This window comes from Indicator indicator, chromosome 15, assembly GCF_027791375.1.
Source record: "Indicator indicator isolate 239-I01 chromosome 15, UM_Iind_1.1, whole genome shotgun sequence".
Taxonomy (NCBI): Eukaryota; Metazoa; Chordata; class Aves; order Piciformes; family Indicatoridae; genus Indicator; species Indicator indicator.
In genome coordinates, this window is record NC_072024.1 from 4,279,290 (window position 1) to 4,293,179 (window position 13,890).

Consider the following 13,890-nt stretch of genomic DNA (forward strand, 5'->3'; position numbering starts at 1 on the left):
GCTTTCATATTGCTTTTATCAAATGTTTGTATTTGTGTATTCATTTCAATACCACTTAATCAATACTGGCTATTAGAGGACGGGTTTTGACAGAAGAAATTGCAGAGGAAGTATAACTACATCATAACTCTGTGCAGTTAACCAATACAATAACCTCTGTAGGTAATTTATTTTTTTCATTAAGGTAAACATGTAACCTCCCATTGATTCACAGGGCTTCACAGACATACAGTGCTAATAACAGGTGGAAAACACTTCCCTTGCCACTGAGGATAAAGCTAGGGAATTTTACCTGTGGAAAGAACAAAGCTGGAGTTGTGGACCCTCAAACAACTTCACTCATGGAACTAGAATTGCTTGCTGAAGATGAACCAAGTCAGGCTTGAAAAGGGTATTTCTTGTGTCAGAGAAGGGATTAACACCTTGGAGTGCCTTTTATCAAATCAATGTCATTGCAACAGTATCGATTCCATAATGGAACAAGAAATGAACACACATGGCTCTGATTTCCTAGGCTGGTGAGATGTTATTGTAAAGAGGATTAATGGAAACCAAACAACACTGTACTGTTGGTGTATTTCGTACACTAAACAATAGATGACCATGCACTTGGTAGGACCTCAGCCATTTCCTGTGCTCCTCCATAGTTTCAAGATTATGTCTTGGTTGGCACTGGAAAAAGCACAGATGAGATTCACAGCACAGGCACAGCCTGTATCAGGGACTGCAAACAGACCATTTGGGAGTCCCCATTTGCCTCTCTTTCTCTTCTACATCTGCTCTTCTCTTTCTACATCTAATCCACGTTGACTGTATTTCAGCTGAAGAAGACACTTAACTGCTTCCAAAACCCAACAGAGTCCTGTGGTCTCTGCTGGACCTCCTGTGTGCCCACATGGGAATTAACCACACAGACCAGTTTTGGACCTCAGGCCAGTGCCCTTCAGTGGAAATGCATCTCACCCAGCTTCAAAAACAGAAATGAACACTTACATTTCTTTGTCCCTAAGAGACTGTGAAGTCCTGTTTCATTCAAGGTCTGCTCATCTTCTATGTCTTTCCTGCATAGGAGGCCTGGCCAAGAATTAGAACTCAGGTTCCTCATTGTCCACCTCAATCTGGAAATGAACACAAAAGCAAACATATCACCAACTTTTTTTTCCATTTCGACTGCCATTTACTATCAATTCTTAATATTCCCACACAGCCTTTTCATCAACTGGTTAATATAAAACCTAATGAACCATAGATGGCATTCCTGTTTTGCTCTGTTTCAAATTAACAGTGGAGCAGTAAAAACTCAGAAATGAAAGTTAAAAATCTTTTCAAATAGAGGTGGCTTAAAATTCACCACATGAATACAGTAACTGAAATACAAATATATATGAAGATTGTGATCCTTAGGAGGTCTTGGCAGTTTTGGGCCATATATTATTAAGCATTATTCAGCTGACCCTAAGGGGAGTTCATCTGGAGACATTAAGGTCAAAGAGTAGAAGCATTTGGACACAGTCAAATGGATTTTACACCTTTGTATCTTTCTGACATTAGTGTTTTGCTTCAGCAAACTGACTAATATCAGATATATCCTACTGGGTACCTTTCTAAATCACTTCAATTTTCTTTGTCCCTGGGCTACGGTTACACGGTCAGGATCCACAGCTATCACAGGCTGTGATATACTATTTTCCTTGCTCGTTTGTATTAGAATGAACTTTATGAGCTTTTGGGCACATGTCCATCAGTTTTCAAGATTAAGTATTGAGTCAACACTTTTTATGCAGCATCCAAGCACACTGAATCATTTTGCTTGCTCTGAGATTATTAAGAGTATATTATCACTTTTACAGAAAACATTTTGATTTTAATGTGAACCATCACTCACAGCAGTCTGTGCTCTCTCTCTAAAGTGATATTTCCCAGCAAAATCAAACTGGGGAGAAATGCCCTGTGAGTAATTTTAGATTTGAGAGCACGTGAACCTTACAAACAAAAGTGTATAATTAACATTTGACTTCACACTCCTCTGCTTTCATTACCCACTTTCTTCTTTTAAAAAGTCTTTATGTTTTATATTCTTATAACTGCTAACAATAACCACAGCACTTTTACCATGTAAAAACTGACAGTTTGTGTGAGTTTAAATTTGTCATTCTTCTTAAATAGAAACTATCTGGTTAAATAACCCGTAAAAAATCACAGAGGCGAGCTTGGCTCTTCCAGCATCCAAAGCAGGAAATCAAAGATGCTTTTTTGGCACAGAAGCCAAGATTTCAGCTAACATGGAAGAAGCTTTTAGAGCACAAATCCAGCCTATAATCAGATTTTCTCATTTCCTTGCTGATCTTCCATACTTTTGGCTTTGTGGTGTGCAGTTGTCAGCTACATTGTGTCACAAATGGGAAAAGGGAAGAGGAGAGCGTGCTGGGGATTTGAGCTCAAGAACAACCATTTACAGTGTGATCTGACTCCAGCTCCTGCACTTGAGCATTGCTGGGCTGGAAGTATCGCAGCTGGCAGCTGGTGATTTTGGAGCTGGTTTCTGATTAGGTGAAAGAGCACTCCCTTTGTGATCAGTTTGTTCTGTCCTCAGTCGCCAGAGCCCTGTTTCTCCTGCTTCCATCGTGGTGTTATCGCTGTAAAGCCAGCGCGTGCATCTTCTAGTTCAAGGATCACCTTTTGTCTTCATCTTTGACCAAGACCTCTTGGCACTGCTGTAATAGACACCCAATGAGGCAGCCCATGGTAGGAAGGGTTTCGTGGTCCCTAGGTCAGCTCTTAGCATCCTGATTCTTCCCATCAGAAGGTCTCAGTGGCATATTAAAGTTATTTACCCTATTCCGACCTCATCATTTCTGCATCATGGAAGACTGATTCAACACAATAGTGTTCTCCCGTCTAGTGGCCTTGCGGTGCTTACAGTGGTGTTGCTCTTATGTTCCTAGAATATAACTGTCTTGCTCAAGTGGAATGAATTAAAGAGATATCAGACTCCTTAAAGAGCTTAGAGGACAGAACAGTTCCTTCAGTGGTTTAACAAGAAGTATCATTTCATTTAAGTCACTTCTGAGCACTGGAACTCTTTCAGAGATGCTAAGTGGAGCAAATAAGGATCTCAAGACTTCAGCATTAACTGATGGGAATAAAGCCAAAGTTTTACATTTGCTTTCACATCCTCTCTTGTGGTATGTTTTAGTTTAAATATTTTGGCTCTAGACTTGAAGCTTCCAATGCATAGGCAGATTGCTGTGCCCACATGCAAAAAAAAAAAAAAAACAAAACAACAAAAAGAAGAGAATTGAGATCTTTTTGCTGTTATATTTAGAGTATGCATTTAATTGTTGTGCCTGCACAATGACAGAGAAAATCCTGGTTTGCTTTCACCTCTTTGACAAGGGACTTTGTAGAAGGGTATTTTAAAAGTAGATCCATGCTAATTAAATGTATTACTAAGAATCCAGCATTTCACAGCTACAGCATTGAAAATTTGCAAATAAACACAGGGAGACAGAACTCAATCTGAACACATTCTCAGCAGTGAGGCACTTAGGCTTTAGTAGAGGTAACCCAGTGGCTCTAATTCAAAAGCACACTCTGAAAAATTCCAGATACTGACTTTAAAGTACAGTTGTGTAGCACAAACAGTTTTCTTTTGAGCCTCTCTCTGTAATCATAATCTGTAGAGTTTCCTGACTTCTGTTTATATAACACACCAATGTGAGAATTATTTATAAAATCCCAGCTGTTCTCTTTCCTAGCCTTTGTTTCTTGCAAGTCTTAAATATTTGTAAAAACAAGAAAAGTAATTAAAGTATTGATACATGAAGCAAACATTTCCCTAATCACACTGCTTAAAGAGGAATCATTTGTTTAAACAGAACTTGCTAAGTATATGTACAAAAATATAATGTTAAATAGTTACAGCACACTAGGAAAGCCAACTTGCATTTAAAGAAGCAAAATAAACAATGCCAGAGCGTTGCTAACACTGCAGTCAGCCACTCAGACATCAGAACTCCCAGCACCAAGTGCAGCCATGTGCTGTTTGCCCAGATCTGCGAAGTAGCTATGTGCCATCTGCTCCTCACACAAAGGACAGGAGTTTATTCTTGCTGGTGGGAACTGCTGTCTAAGAGCCAACACTTGGCAGCATAAGTCCTTCCCCTTGAAAAGCTGGCAGAGAGGGCTTTTTAGCCTTTGAGTTCCCTAATAATGTTCCCCTCCAGGGTGCAGATCCCTCATGGGTGCTTAATTTCCCTCTTTATTCTGATTCACCATCCCATGCAGACAGGCAGGACATCTCAAGCGCAGTGGTGTCCTGTGGATTCCCCTTAACCTGCCAACACATGACAGGCTTCATCACAACATACATCAAACATTTAAATGGCCAGATTTATACTGGGCTTGTAGTTACAAGCTGAGAGAGTGTAGGCTGCAACTAAGATATATATAAAAAGCAAAACCAGCCTGTGGTCTGTGGCAGGATTCCTTCCTCACTGTCACCCACTGTCACTCCAGGATGTCCAGGATCCTGAAGACAAGAGCAGCAGCACCCTGCCTTTCATGGTGGCCCATGCAGTCTGGATGTGTTCCACCTTCTGTCCCTTGGGAATTAGCTTTTGGATGCAAAAGCAAATGTCTGATAGTCAGAGCCAGGTACCTTGGTGAAAGAGATTTTGCAGACTTGGTCACATGTAATCAGTCAGGGAGTGAGTAATCTAGATAAATGCAAATGAAAGCTCTTGCTGGCACCTTGTGCATTCAAAGGCTATTTACCGTTGTTGCTAGTCAGCTGGCCCACTAACTTCCCATTCAGTATGGACTGCTCAGACTCAGCTGAGACCATTGTAACAGTCACATTACACGTGATGGAAGCCATCCACATCCGACATTTTGTTAAGCTCATTATCTGTGGCACTCTGGTGAGACCACACATGACACATTGTTAAGGCAGATGACAGATCCTGTAACGAGCTGTCTGATCTGGACAAACCAAAGGAAGCCACTTGACCTCCACCATGAACAGCATGTGTGGATGAGGGTTCCTGTAACACACTGGGCTTTGCCATGGTATAGAGTGTAATGACTTAGATAACATCCACCTCATGGTGGGCAGCTCAGGTGACTCTTTCTGGCGGGGTCCAGCAGTGAGGAGCAATAAGAAGATCTCTTTGTGCTTGAGATCAATCCTCAAACCTCACAAAGAGCAGTTAGGAAGCAGTACTGGCCTTGTCAAACCTCCTGGCTTCACCCATCAAACTCATTTATTGTGGACGAAGTTTCATATGAGTTAAACTGAAAGCTTGTAGTAACTTTATCCTGAGACCATGCAAACTACAACTGCTTAAAAGCTGACCAAATATAGCAGATTTCACAGGGACAACACAAACTGTCTCTGTGCCAAACTTCAAATCATGTTGATACTAAAACCTTCTCAAAGAAAACACTCAGAATTTCTTAACATGGGCAAACAATGTATTTTTTTCCTACAATCTTACTCTTGGAAATGGCTGGAGCATTTCAGCTCAAGTGTACCATTAAAAGCAAAAATCAGCCTTGGACAATGCCCAGAACACAAGTTTACAGCCCAAACATTTAAAGTTTGGCAAAGCACTGTAAAAAACAGTCTGTGTTAACCTGAGGCAGTGCTACCATTCCTGCCTGTGAGATGAATAGAGAAATAGGAATTAAATTTCAATAATGGCAAACATCTCAGCTGAGATAAGAGCTGGCCAGACTGTCAGGCAAGTTTATTTACCAGAGCAACAGCACAACAAAGCCAACTGCTGCACTAAGCTCCACTGTGTGCTGCTGAGCAACCTGCTTAGGCTTCAGTAGCTGAAGAATCTGAAACATCACATTTATGGGATCCCTCCACTCTTACATCAAAACAAGTCTTCTCCTGGCCTGATTTACAGATTATCTTTTGGAATCAGGTGAAACATTGTCTCATATATCTATTATGTTACTATAGGAAAAGAAAAAAAGAGGAGCATTTCCGTTGAAAGTGGAAATGAAATATCCTGCCTGTTTCTGGTTTATTTCTAACCAGGTCCAGCTGCCTGTGATTCCTAAAAAAGAAAAATTCCATACTGAACTCAGCCACCTGAGCGGAATGACAGCATTTAAATAACAAGTAGGTTTAAAGAAGAAATTTAACTGCATTAAAAAAAAAAAAAAAGGAAAAAACACTACCATAGGCAATATTCTGGAAAATTTTACTCCAAGTTGTTTAATCAAATCACAGAAACAAAAAATATCTAATCAAAGCCATACTTTGGTTTTTTTTTACAATTTCACAAGGGTCTTTTTTGGACATGATTCAGTTATCATCAGCATTGTTTCTGCTTGTAGGGAACACTAGTTCCCTCATGCAAGAACTTTCCTAGTTGTTCAAGATGCACAGCCACTAGCTGCCAACCAGCTTTGGAAAAGCCTGTAGTGTGTGGTTGGTGTATCCAACCAGGGAGAGTCTGCATTAGTCTTCAGTTTAGAGGGGCAGCAGTAAGGTCCCAGCTACCTCTGCCTTGCTCTAACCTTACACCTTCTACCACCATTGCAGCAGTAATCTCATCAGGGAGACATCAGTCCCAGCACAGAGATGGAGCCCCTTTCTGCTTTCAGAAGTTTGGGAGGGATTTGACAAGGTCTCCTTTCCTTCTTCTCCTCAGGGAGGTGGATTTTGCCACCAAAACACAGGCTCAGAGTTAAGGAACCCTTTTTTGTCACAGTCTCTATTTGCTAAAGGCTCAGCACTAAGTATACAGACAGGATGAACTGCATTTCATTACTCAGCAGTGCAGTTGTAGCTACAGCTGAGTACCTGCAAGATACCCATAGCAGGACACCTGTAGAGAGTTTGGACATAAAGCTGCAGATGATCCTTGCACAACATTTCCATTGTCATCCACAGAAATTCACTAAGCAAACAGTCAGAAACCAGTTTGATAACCACAGCATGAGATCCAGGCCCTCTGCCATGCAACACCATGGGCTCATTCCTAGCTACTCTGGAGTTTTCCCCTCTTTGGAGAAGAATGAGCTGAAATAAGGATTATAAAAATGCCCAAAGTTTAACCAGTTGGAAATAGCATGGTCAATCCACACCGGTAGCACAAGGTAGTTTCCTACAGGCTGGCAATTATCTATAAAACTTAGGACTTCTGGGCGCTTTGCTAGTTCAGTGGGCAGTTCACTGATATTTTACATCTATGGCACAGGCTGAGTGTGGATCTAGGCACTCAAATACTGAGCAGTCATAAATGCCACACTGATTTTATTGACTAGCTTTTTACAATCTGGTAAAGTTTATATATTTAATATAACAAATAACATGTGAACCTGTCATTTACATTCTTCAAATACAATGAATCAGTAGCATAATGGCTATTTTTCATTTGGTATAAATATTAAACTAATCTATAAATATTAATCCAAGGTACTCTTATTGTTTCTCTAAATCCACATACATTCAGATATAGCTCTGGCTCTGTAGCCACTTCCTAAGGCTATATGTAGGCTTTCAGGGACAGAGGTAGCATTTCACAGAATCACAGAATGGGTTGGGTTGGAAGTGACCTTGGAGATTTCCTAGTTCCAACCCCCCTAGCACTGGCAGGGACACCTTCCACTAGAGCAGATTGTCATGGTCTCATCCAACCTGGCCTTGAACACCTCCAGGGAGTGGGCATCCATGACTTCCCTGGGCAACCTGTTCCAGTGTCTCACCACCCTCACTGTAAAGAATTTCTAATATCTAGTCACACACTTTCCCTGTGGCATTTGTTAAATTCTTAGTTCGGTCATCTGCTGGAAAACTGAGGCTCTCAGATGCCACCACAGTATGAGAGGACAATAAATGCTACTAAAGAGATTTACCTTTGCCACAGCCAGCACTGACTTTTGTACCATTTGATTGTGACTTACATTTAAGCTGTAGTCTAGCCTGCTTAAATATGTTAAGAATTATCCTGAGGGACCCCAGGAAAATGCAGTCATGTTTATTTGTAATTGCTGCAAAATGGTTTACAAAATTGTTAGTGTCTTTTATTATGCCTGCTACCGAAGCACTTGCCTGTTAATTAGAGAAATTTCAGCTGTCATAGGCGGCAATTATAGCTTCTGTATCAGTATCTGGTATGAATAGTCAATGAGAGCTGATTAATATGCATGAGCAGCAGTATATAGCGTGTGCATTGGAGCACAGTGCTGCAGCCGAAGCGCAGCGGCAGAGGGAGCGCTGAGCGCTGCCAGGGAAGCGGGGAGAGCACGGAGGGAAGGAGGGACAGAGCCGCGCTGCTCCGCAGCTCCCAGGGTGACAGCCGCCGCCAGCCGTTCGGTCCGGTCCGGTCCAGCCACCCTTCAGGGCTGTCGGGGACATCTGCATGCATGCATGCCTGCTGACAGGCTGCCGTGGCTGCTCTGCTGAATCAGGAAGGTTTTTCTGCCACTTACCTAAAGATGGGATGCAGTTTGTGCACTCTACAGAAGCAAGAGGAGCAGTACAAGTTACTGTATGAAGTTTGTCAGGTAAAGAATTAGATTTCATTTCTAAAAGCAAATGCTCTCTTTCAGGCTTGTGAGCACTGGTAGTGAGAGGAAAAATGGGATACCAAAACCTGCTTTTACAAATGGAAATGAAAGGGAGCTTGCATGATCTGAGGTGTGGGTAACAGGGACTATGTTTTTGCAATGTATCATCCCATTCATGCTTGCAGGACATCAAATATTTGAATGTATGCTGTTATGCATCAAACTTTTTACAGAACTTTACAGCACAATGTAAGACCATGCTGTTACTTTCTCCAGTATAGGTTAGGTAAAACACCTTGATGAGGACCATGGCTTGTCACACTCTCTTTGAACAAGTTAAGAAAGACAGGCAGGAGGGGTTTGTATCCGAGTACACACAGACCCTTCCTTCTATGCAATGCACTCAATTCAGTGCTCTGTCTGGTCTTTTGAGATAATGTCAGTTCCTATCCAGTTGTGGTAGATTTTATACCTCTATGTGCAGAAATACCAGCTAACAGGCAGTTAGATTTGACAGCTCTTTACATGTCAAATTGCTCATATTAAGCATCTGGTAAGTTTTCTAAAATTGTGATAACACATTGACCTCTGTTATAAAAATATTATTTTCTGCTTCTGCTTTTCCTTCTGTTCTGTCTCTGAAATTTCTTACTCTGAAGTATGACTTGGACCAAAACAGCACGATGGAACCATGCTAGGTGATGGCCAGGTGTCTGGGGACGTAATTCTGCAGGTCTCTTTGGAAATAATCATAGGCAGATAACGTACAGTTAAGCTCTGCCAGCGGGAGGTAGGCTGCCTGCACAAAAGCTTCAGATAAAGAGAAATGCCCAGCTCCTTCCAGATGTACTTTACCACCTTGTTCCCCAGGCAGTTTAGAATAGGTGACAGCTACCCCCAGTCAGAGGAGTATGACGTTTCCCAGCGCTGCCATGTCCAGCGCTCACCGGCAGAGGGAATTGCTCCATGGCAGAGAGGAGGGAAAGGATTCCTGTGGTCCTCATGCTTTATACCACCTGCATCTGATCCCAGACACACATCTCACTGACAACAAAGTGAATAAAATATGTGGTTTGTATGTTATTCCAGCAGAGAAGTGATGAAATTTTAAACACATAGTTTTGATCTGATTCTTGCTTGCTCACCCAAAGGACACTGATGCTTTGTGAAAGGAAAAAAAAACCTGTGAGAGCAAATAGGAAGACATGTTTACTGTCACTTCTATTTATACTAACTCACTTCCACTGCTAAGCTGCTACGCATGTGATGGTGGGAAGAATTTTAGAGGAAGGTGATCAAGTTTCTCGGACATTATTCTGGTCTGAGAGCTAGTTTCAGATGCTGCCTGCAACAGCAGACCTGGTGCCAGGTATTGTTTGTGTGAATCCTCTGTTCAGATCAAGCAGTGGCTGTGGTAATAGTTACTTATTCCCCAAGGTCACAAAGTTTTCCTGCAGACCGGCTTAGAGAACTGTCAGTGAATCATATTCAGAAGTGCAACAAGCAGAACAGAGACAGCCACAAATGATGCATATTTGTTTGGGAAGCTTGCACAATTTTTGTTGTCAAATGAAGGTGGCAGGAAACCTTTTGCAAGTTACTGACATCTCTTAACAGATGCAAGACAACATTCTTTAAATACATGTCCTTAAGATCAGTCACAGGAACAGTCCCACTGATACCCGAGATGCTTGAACTATCCAGTGCTGGCTGCAGGTGCAGATCCCTGGCACTAGTTTGGATTTAGAAATCATCCTGCAAAGTGCTGCAGCCTTGTTTCAGCAGTGTATGGAGCACAGTGCACAGCCTCGTGATTAACTTTAAGCATGGGAGTCCTCTGGGAAACATCCACAGAAGTGAGAGGTGCATATATAGAAATCCCTATAGAACTGGGATTTCCAACATAGTAAAACCTGAATTATTTACAACTGTAATCCCTGAGTATTCCAGAATGTAAATTACTGTGAAAAATTATTTTAACAGGGTACTACTTTGATTTCTCTGTTCCACAAGACAGGAGGGAGGGAATTCTACAGCTTATGGAGGACATCAAGATAATTAAATGTCACTGTAACTATAAAAATGCATCCTCATGTAACCTCCACATAAGAGCAATCACTTAAAATTTAATGGTGGAGGAGATGAAGATTCATTGTCATTTAAATAACAGCATAGAAAAGACAAAAGTTTCAAACTGTGGCAGCTGTAACAAATACCTCTTACAGTGGGTTTATTTTGTATCATCCATGTAGCCCTAATATCCTGTGATAAGGTGACATTGCCAGTTCTGAGAAAACTAAAAGAAGCTTTTTAAAAAAACCTGAGTTAGAAGAAATTTGCATAATTTGGTTTTTAGGAAATACTAAACATTGTTAGAAATAAATCCCCTTCAGCCTATTTTTTAAGAGATCATGACTCTGAGATATAGGAATTCAGAAAACACTTGCAGGAATTAATAACAGTACATAACTGCACTTTCTCTGTTAGGCCAAGAGCTTTAGTGTGGCTTGGGAAATTAATGCTTCAATAAATTACAATTCCAGAAGGTCCGGTACCTCTGGCTCCATAAGTCCTTATAACAGAGAGCACAAAGAGGATCAACTATACCAAGGCTCAGGCTTTATCCCTTCCTCATCCATAGATAATTCAAAGAGATCCTCTTCATTAGGGGCTTTGGCACATTGCCTACAATTTCTTTTTGGGCCGCTGTGAGCTTAATGATGCAGAACAATGGTCTTCCCTCTTGTTGAACACATACCTTATTGTACCTTTAATCACATAATAAAAACCAAATTAAGACACCTTGTCATTAAAGCCTATTGTAGCTGTGCATTATCAATGCTTTGGATTCCAAATACAATGGAGACAGTGGCAGTTTGGAATCTTGATGCCAAACAGTGTCACCAATGGTAAGCATGCTTGCAGCAGTATAGAATGTCCTAGGTGGATCCTGAGGCTTATATCCCAGCTGCATGCAGGATATGAAATGAACTAATCATATTCTATGAGATTTGGAGTTTCTAGTTAAATGGAAATAGTCTTCAGAAGATTTGGAAGGTCATGAAAATGGAGGGAGAAGGGGGAAGGATGCAAATCTAAAACCTGGGGTCTGTTTTAGACTAGTTTTTTGGTTTGCTTTTCTCAATGTCTTCAGCTCATGTACAACCAACAACAGAAACAAGGGCTTTTCCCTTTGGAGGAAAACTCCTAAGAGACCAGGAAGTAACCTCCCGGGCAGAAGAATGAGACACATATGATAAGGCTTTTGAATTTGTGAAATAAGCTTTTTAAAAATGAAGACCTCAATTGTAAGAAACTTTACGAGTAGCTATTTCTCCCTAAGCAAGTGTTCACACCCAGCTCAGGAGGTAAGCACACACAGAGTGATCTTCTGCTAGATGGACACTTAGTATTACCAAGAATAAGAACATTGAATTTGAAATCACAGTTGATTCCTGCATGGGCAATGCTCAAAGCTGTTCCCTGGGATTCAAGATGATAGAGTTCATCCAGTTCTCATTCTGGGAAGATATCATAAAAACAACCCATCAAAACTGGCCCTTCTAGCTGAGAAATCATGTGCTAAGTGACTACAGAGACCTTCCTCCAGGATGTCCCTCCAGAATGAGGATAGAAATGCTGGCAGGAAACAAGCTCACATTGCCACTGCCCTTGCTTCAGATCATCTGAGGTCAAAAGATTTCTGCCTCTGTGATTGTTGTGCTGGCATCCTTTACAAATACTAAAGTTCATATATAAATAAACACTTGATGTAATGACCTTTTAGTAACTTGAAAGCCCCGTTCACATGCTCTTGGCCTCTCTCTGAGGCAAGTAAAAATGACAGTGTTAGTAAAAACAGTAGTGGGGAAGCTGAATTTGTCTTTTAAACTAGGTTAAAATATGTTGTGGCCAAGGTTATGTAAGCATCAAGGTCAGCAAAGAAATCGCTGCACTAATGAGAAGACAGTGGTGATGAGGAAGTAACCCATGCTGTATTTCATTGGCAACTTCTAGCAGCATCACTTGTGAGAAGACTATTCCCTCAGCAGGGCTCACACACAAACCAGTTGCACTGAGCTGATCACTGACACAATTCTTTTCACCATTAGAATTCCATTCACGTCTTTAGACTTGCAAAAATTAATCAGTCATTAAGAAAGCCAGATTCAAGGAAACAGCCTAACTAGGCTTAAACCTACTGAGCAATGGCGTAATCCTAAATCAGGGCCAAAGTGAAGCTTGCCAAATAAACATTCAGCTCAAAAACACATTTCTAATCAAAACTGTAAGATTTGGGAAACAAAAATAATTGCCTCTGTACATATGCTTTTCACACCCTCAAATTTAATTGGGCAGCCAGAGAATTAGTTGGTCTACATTTCAGTAGTTTTCCATGTTGAGATCAAATTGGTTGTGCCAATTATAGTAACCTGGTGTATTTGCAATAGGCTGTGTGCCTTCAGACGCTCTCTATGTACAGCCTGTGCTGCAGCTGAAATGAAGAACAGTGTTGAAGTTATATTCTGTCACTTCGCTACCATTAAACTTGACCTCAATAACAGTTGTGAACCTATCTCACTTACTTCAAAGTGGGCATGTGTTTGCTTAAACAAGATGTTAATTCTGAGGGCTTTCTTCTAGACAGGGTTTTCTACTGCTGAATTAGTTCAGCTGTAGGAAAACTCTGCTTGACAGGCTGGAGACTCATAATCTTCAAAAAACGGCCCTTTAATGATTGTGGCGCCTGTCTGTGGCTCAGAAGTCCCTTTTCTTAATTAGACATTTACTAGAAACTGGCAATTGAAATTTTCCTCTTCACTTGATGATGAATAATGCAGTGCTTCTGTTAGGATTGCTCTGAAAAATACTCTTTTTATGGCATGGTAGAGGAATATATTGGCCATTAAAGGAACATAAATAAGATGTGATATGAAATAATCAAAATACCTAATGGTCACCTGTGATATAAATGGATAATTTGACCTACAGTGCCCATAAAATATCTCACTCCTTCATAATCTCCTACTGTGCCTTTCTTCTTCACATTGAGCAGACAAAATGCTTACCCACAGTATAGATTTATGTGGAATTTTTTTTTAAGTGATAAATGATTGAATAGAAGAGTTTTGTAATGCTTTACACTTATACATCTGTTTAATGCTATGAAGCAGGTGGCAAGAAGTCACAAGGGAGAAGGCACTAGGGGCAGTCACGCTGTGCTTTGCTGTCACATGTCAGATATGGGCTGGGAAAAGGGAAACATATGGAGTGATGAAAAAGTGCAGGTTTAATAAGTATGTTCTGTTGTGTTCATTAGTAATGAAACAAAAGGTCAGGCCTGGTTGTCACTAGGAC

The 13,890-nt window shown here is 40.9% G+C and overlaps 1 protein-coding gene across 6 annotated transcripts in view; it reads left to right on the forward strand.

Moving 5' to 3' along the window:
* PDZRN3 (PDZ domain containing ring finger 3) overlaps nt 1–13,890 on the forward strand; it is a 147,682-nt gene that overhangs the window by 105,833 nt on the left and 27,959 nt on the right. For 2 of the 6 annotated variants that reach the window (XM_054387196.1, XM_054387195.1), the window contains exon 1: nt 8,461–8,529. The exons of the other annotated variants lie outside the window; for them this stretch is intronic. In XM_054387196.1, coding sequence (XP_054243171.1) covers nt 8,461–8,529 — 69 coding nt within the window. Of the gene's footprint in view, nt 1–8,460; nt 8,530–13,890 lie in introns of those variants that run through there. 6 annotated transcript variants of the gene reach the window in all.